This window comes from Dictyostelium purpureum, assembly GCF_000190715.1.
Source record: "Dictyostelium purpureum unplaced genomic scaffold DICPUscaffold_346, whole genome shotgun sequence".
NCBI classification, from domain to species: domain Eukaryota; phylum Evosea; class Eumycetozoa; order Dictyosteliales; family Dictyosteliaceae; genus Dictyostelium; species Dictyostelium purpureum.
Genome location: NW_003519682.1, coordinates 29975 through 35667, shown reverse-complemented (window position 1 = coordinate 35667; position 5693 = coordinate 29975). Strand labels below are relative to the sequence as shown.

Sequence of the window (5693 nt, the reverse complement as noted above, 5' to 3'; positions counted from 1 at the left end):
CCGATGATGCATTATAGAAATCGAAATATAAACTCTTCTCGAAAAGTGGTGTGACAAATGATAAATAGTAAGTAGTGGTATTTCAAAAATTATATATCTAAATTTTATTAAATTAACATTTTTATTTAGTCATTGTATAAAATTATTAGATTGGTTCAAATACAGAGACCACATGTGCTTGGTATTCAGGAAATATGGGTTAAGTTTGTATGATTTTTTAAAAAAAAATAAATATAGGCCACTTCCACTATCACAAATTCAAAAGATCGGTAGACAACTTTTAACTGCAATATATTGTAAGTTTAGTATTATTAACAATATTTAATTTGGTATACTAATTGTAAATTTAATTTTCTTAAAAAAAAAAAAAGCAATGCACAAATTATCATTAGTACATACAGATTTGAAACCAGAGAATATTTTATTGGAAAAGACAAACTATGGCATACATCAAGAAAAGAAAGTACCAATCCAATTGCAAATGGAATCCTTACAATTTGATCTAAATCAATACTATCATTTAAACCAAACTGATATAGTCGTAATAGATTTCGGTGGCGCAACATTCGAGAACAAACACCATACCACTATAGTTTGTAGTAGACCTTATAGACCACCTGAAATTATTCTTGGAATGGGTTGGTCATATCCATGCGATATTTGGGGTGTCGGTTGCATTTTAGTAGAGTTATATTTAGGTTTCACTTTGTTTGATACTCATAATAATAGACAACACCTGGCCATGATGGAAAAGGTTATGGGTCCATTTCCACACTCTATGTCAAATATTTCAAAGTAAGATATTATATATTAAATAGTTTTATCATTATAATTTTATTAATTTTTTTTTTTATTTTTTTAGGAAATATTTTGAAAGTGATGGTAAACTTTCAAAGCCTCAATCAGAAGATGAATTAAAATCATTAGAAAGAGTAGAGAATTTAAAAAGATTAAAAGATTATTTTCATCCATGTCACAAATCATTTTTTGACCTTTCTTGTAAACTTTTAGAGTATCAACCAACCAAAAGAATTTCCGCCAAAGATGCCCTGTCACACCCATTTTTTGACTTTAGTATTCAAAATGATTTATTTGAACCTATTATAGGTATACCAGAATGTTAAACAATAAACAATATATTTTATTGTATTTTGTTTTCTTTTTTTTATATTAAAAAAAAAGAAAAAATAGAAAAAAAAGAAAAGTTTTGTTTTATTTTATTTTTTAATTTACCTTTTATTTATTTATTTATTTAAAATAATAATTAAATTTTTTTAATACAATAAATTTTGTGATTACCTTCTTTTTTATTATACACCAAACCAATTAATATTTAGGTTGCTTAAATTCTATGACATGTATATAGATATTTATGTTCAATATTTAAATCGTGTTCAAACCATTTGTTTAGTGAACACTTGTATTCATATATTGACGAGTTGCTTGGTAAATAAATTGAATCTTTGTAATCAAATAGCAATCTTGAAAAATTTGTTTTTTTAATGCATCCAGGGAGAGGATATATGGTCTTGGTCTTGATGTCAAATCTATAGAATTGATTAATTTTCCATTTATAAATATACAACGAGTGGTTATTTGGAACATAGCAACTGTGAGAAAATAAAGTTTCTTTATTATTAAATTTATATATTGTTGTTACAGTACGCTCTTTGATATTAAATACATCAATAGTTTGATTATAGTCATGTTCCGATATCCAACCCCCTAGCATATATAAACAATCTTCTTTTGGTGAATAACAGAGCTGGCTTTCTAATACTGGTCCATTGGTTTTAGCATATTTAATAAACTCGTTAGTTCTAATATTCCACTGATAGATGTTTTCTTGAAGAGCACCATTTAATAATCCACCCACAATATAGATATTTTCTTTACCGTCAAAGAAAGATGACTTATACATAGAGCTATCCATCATTGATTTATTTGATATTAAAAAGGTATTTTGAGAGTTTATATCATATCTTAAATATTTGTTTCCATTTAGGATATATATAGAGTCATTTGTTGATGAAATAGAAAATAATGAACCTCTAAATGTCCCAAACTCTTTTTGTAAGTTGTTTTTAAAATTAAACTTTTCTATTTTTTTACTGTTGATATTAAAACCATATAGAGTATTAATATTATTATGGTCATCACCACAAAATAAAAATATATAAGTTTCGTTAAATTTATTGTAACTTTCCATTTGTCTTGGATAATGTGGAATACATTTTAATTGTTCATTTTTTGTTGATACAATTTCATAAATTCCTTCATTTTCTTTATTATTATTGTTGTTGTTATTGTTATTGTTATTGCTTTTTTGATATTCTTCTTTTTGATTTTCTTTTTTAACAATTGTAATACTATTGGTTTTATTAATATAATTTTTTAAAATATTTTCTTCACCTAATGAATACATTTTAACTTTATTTTAAATGGTACAACTAATTAATGAAATAAAAAATGAATAAAAACAAATAATAAAAAAATAAAAAACAAAAAAAAAAAAACAAATAAATAAAATTTTTCCTTATAAAATTTTTTTTTATTTTATTTATTTATTTATTTATTTTATTTTATTTTATTTTATTTATTTTATTTTATTTTTATTTTTTGTTTTCTTTTACTTTTTTATTAATGTGTCAATTTTAAAAAAAAACAGTTTATAACACACCCCCATTAAAAAAATAATTAAAGAAATTAAATTTTTTTTTTTGTGTCTAAATATACACTGTGTATATCATGCATGCAACTATGTGTTTTTTTCCCAATAAAACTACATAATAGACCAACAATTAAATGTTGCTGTTTTTTTAATTTTAATTAATACTTTTTGAAAATAAACTTGAATTTTTTTTTTTTCAAATTGGTATGATTATTATTTGTTTCTTGAATTTAAGTATATTATAAAATTAGATATATAACATTTGGAAATCTAAAATTAAAAGTAAATAATTAAAAATGTTCAAATAAAAATTTTTATGAAATTTAGATTTTAAACCCACTGTTTAAAATTTTATGTGGTAATATTTTTAATAATAAAAAACAGAGTTTAAATGATTTATAAAAAAAAATATTGCTTTTATTACTATGTACAAGGGGGGCAGTTATATTATATATATATCCACTCCAATTTAAAGATATTAACCACGATAAGCACTTCTTAAAAACTTTCTATGGTCAGATAGATTTGAGGGAGCCGCAACATTAACAGGTAAGTTGACTCTGAATGAGGGAGTTGGGTCTATTCTTCTAAAAAAACTATTTGGAACATTCCTATCAATTGAATTGCTTGTTTTTGCTACCTTTGGTACTGAATTGACATTAATTCCCTTTATAGACGCTACAGTTGGTATCGATGAAGAGGTTTCTGGCCCTCTAAAGAAACCACCAGGATTTTTATCAATTGTAGTGGTTGTTATTATGACTGTATTTGAGGTGGTGGATGTAGTAGTGGTGGTGGAAATGGTGGAAGTGGTTGTTGGGTCTACAAGTGGTTTTGTTATTTCAGATTCTTTTGGTGTAATCGCTATAATTGATTTTGGAAGAGAAGAAAAGGTTACTCTTGTTGACAATGATGAGGAATTTTCTGATTGTATAACAGTTGGTACTTGATTATCTGGAAGTGTTACTACATTTTTACCTAGAGGGGTTCTTAAAAACATTCTACTGTCAAATGAAATTGGTTTTCCGCCATATTCTAACAATTCACTTGATGTACCATTTTTTAATAAAACCTCTTTTGCTTTTAAAATTGATTCATCTTTTAAAAATAAATTTAAAAGATTGAAAATTATATAAATTATTTTTTCAAATTCTTTTGTATCACCCCTGTATCCTTCATTTAAAATGTCCAATGATTTTTTTGCCTTGTCTATTGGTGTCTCTATATGATATGCGCCCATTCCATTATTTAGATTATCCTCACTACCAACAATATTCGAACATATAAATTTATCTGGTCTGTTCGAAAACCCAAAATCACCCAATATTCGTTCATCTTCTTCTAATTGAAAAACATCACATACACCTGATTCTAATGCGATATTAAAATCTCTTGTTGATCCAAAGTAAGAATCTATTTAAAATTATGATAATGTTAATATATTGTTTTTTTTTGCGATTTTAAAAAATAATTAACTACATACTTTTGGAAACAAAACTAACCCCGCCATTATTAATATTTACTATTGATAATACTTTAATCCCATTTGTTTGGTGTTTCTGTGAATAATATTTAATTTGATCGCCGCATGTCGAATAAGTTGATATTGGAAAAAAAGTTGCTGAAACAAAACCATTTACTCTATATTTTTTATTACTAATTGGATTATTATATGATTTAATACTAATTGGCTCACTGCTAATTCTATTTAATTGGCTCTATATTAAAAAATTTTAGCTTAATATATTTTTAAAAAAAAATTTTAAAAAAAATATTTATAATTATATATTTACAATTGTTGTATTTAATAAAAAATGAAATGATAACAAACCAATAATTTCATCCAAGTATCGTTTTGCTGTGTATTGATCAATGTTGCATTCTATTGAAAGTGAACGCATGGTTGGGTACTTTTTGATATAAAGGAAAAATAGCAACAATTTTAAAAATAATTCATTGTTTACTTGATCTGGTGGTGCAATGAGGCTGTATAATTTGAAGAAATCGTTTTTAGATACCCAATAATATTGTTTAAACAAATTGTCATCAACACTTTTAAAATCATCAAAATTTTGAATTGATAATTTTAATGTCATCCCCATTTTTTTTTTTTTTTTTATAATTATATTATTATTATTATTATTATAAATTATTATAAATTATTTGTATAATTATTAAATTAAAAAAAAAAAAAAAAAAAAATTATTTGTGTTGTAACAATGCCCCACTTATAAAAAATGTTTTTTTATTTTTTAATTTTTTTTTTATTGTTTTTTATAATATGTTATTATTATATATTATAAATTATATTATTAATTAATAGGTGGGGTCTTAAAAAACATTAATTTAAATTACGAAAAAAAAATAAAAATTTTAAAAAATAAAAATTTAATTAAATTTAAAAAAAAAAAAAATAAAAAAAAAAAGAAAATTTCTTTTAATTTTCTTTTTGATTGAAAACAGATATAAAAAAGAGTCAATTAACTCTTTTATGATGGTATGTTAAAATAAAAAATAATTTTAATAATTTTAAAAACCATAATTTATAATTAATTTAAAAATAATCATATTTTCCCAAATTATTAAATAATTTTTTTTTTCTATTTTTTTTTCACTTTTTTTTTTTTGGAAATCACAATTATTTTTTTTTATTTTTTAATTAAAAATATATAATTATATTATTATTTTATTTATAAATGGGGAATGACACCAAATTTTTCAATGTTTGGAGGTAATTTTTATTCACAAATTAACAATTTATAATATCTAAAACAAATATCAAACTAATCTTATTTTTTTTTTTTTTTTGTATAGGAATGTTTATATTAGAAATTTAATATTTTCATATTTAAACAAACTAAACTCATTGGTGTACTATGAATTTAATTTAAACGATCACATAAATGGGACCAATTTTCATAATAATAAAAATAACTTTAAATTGTTTGATTACTTAAAAATGTTAAAACAGATTGTATAACGTCAACAACCATCATTCAAATTTACCCACATCAGTAGACAC

General features: G+C 22.9%; 3 protein-coding genes across 3 annotated transcripts; 1 reads left to right on the top strand and 2 right to left on the bottom strand.

Annotated features, from left to right (window-relative positions):
• Positions 1-133: 133 nt before the first annotated feature.
• On the top strand, positions 134-1124 carry DICPUDRAFT_40649 (uncharacterized protein; the record flags this gene model as incomplete). Its single annotated transcript, XM_003292446.1, has 3 exons — positions 134-296; positions 372-795; positions 863-1124. Coding segments are annotated over 3 exons (849 nt in total), but the record flags the coding sequence as incomplete, so codon positions are not given.
• Positions 1125-1342: 218 nt separating this feature from the next.
• On the bottom strand, positions 1343-2425 carry DICPUDRAFT_57996 (uncharacterized protein; the record flags this gene model as incomplete). Its single annotated transcript, XM_003292438.1, has 1 exon — positions 1343-2425. One exon carries the CDS (start codon positions 2423-2425, stop codon positions 1343-1345), a length of 1083 nt encoding a protein of 360 aa, XP_003292486.1.
• A 724-nt stretch (positions 2426-3149) lies between these two features.
• DICPUDRAFT_83107 (uncharacterized protein) lies at positions 3150-4773 on the bottom strand (the record flags this gene model as incomplete). The annotated part of the gene is made up of 3 exons (XM_003292437.1): positions 3150-4084; positions 4155-4389; positions 4465-4773. 3 exons carry the CDS (start codon positions 4771-4773, stop codon positions 3150-3152), a joined length of 1479 nt encoding a protein of 492 aa, XP_003292485.1.
• Between the last annotated feature and the right edge of the window lie 920 nt (positions 4774-5693).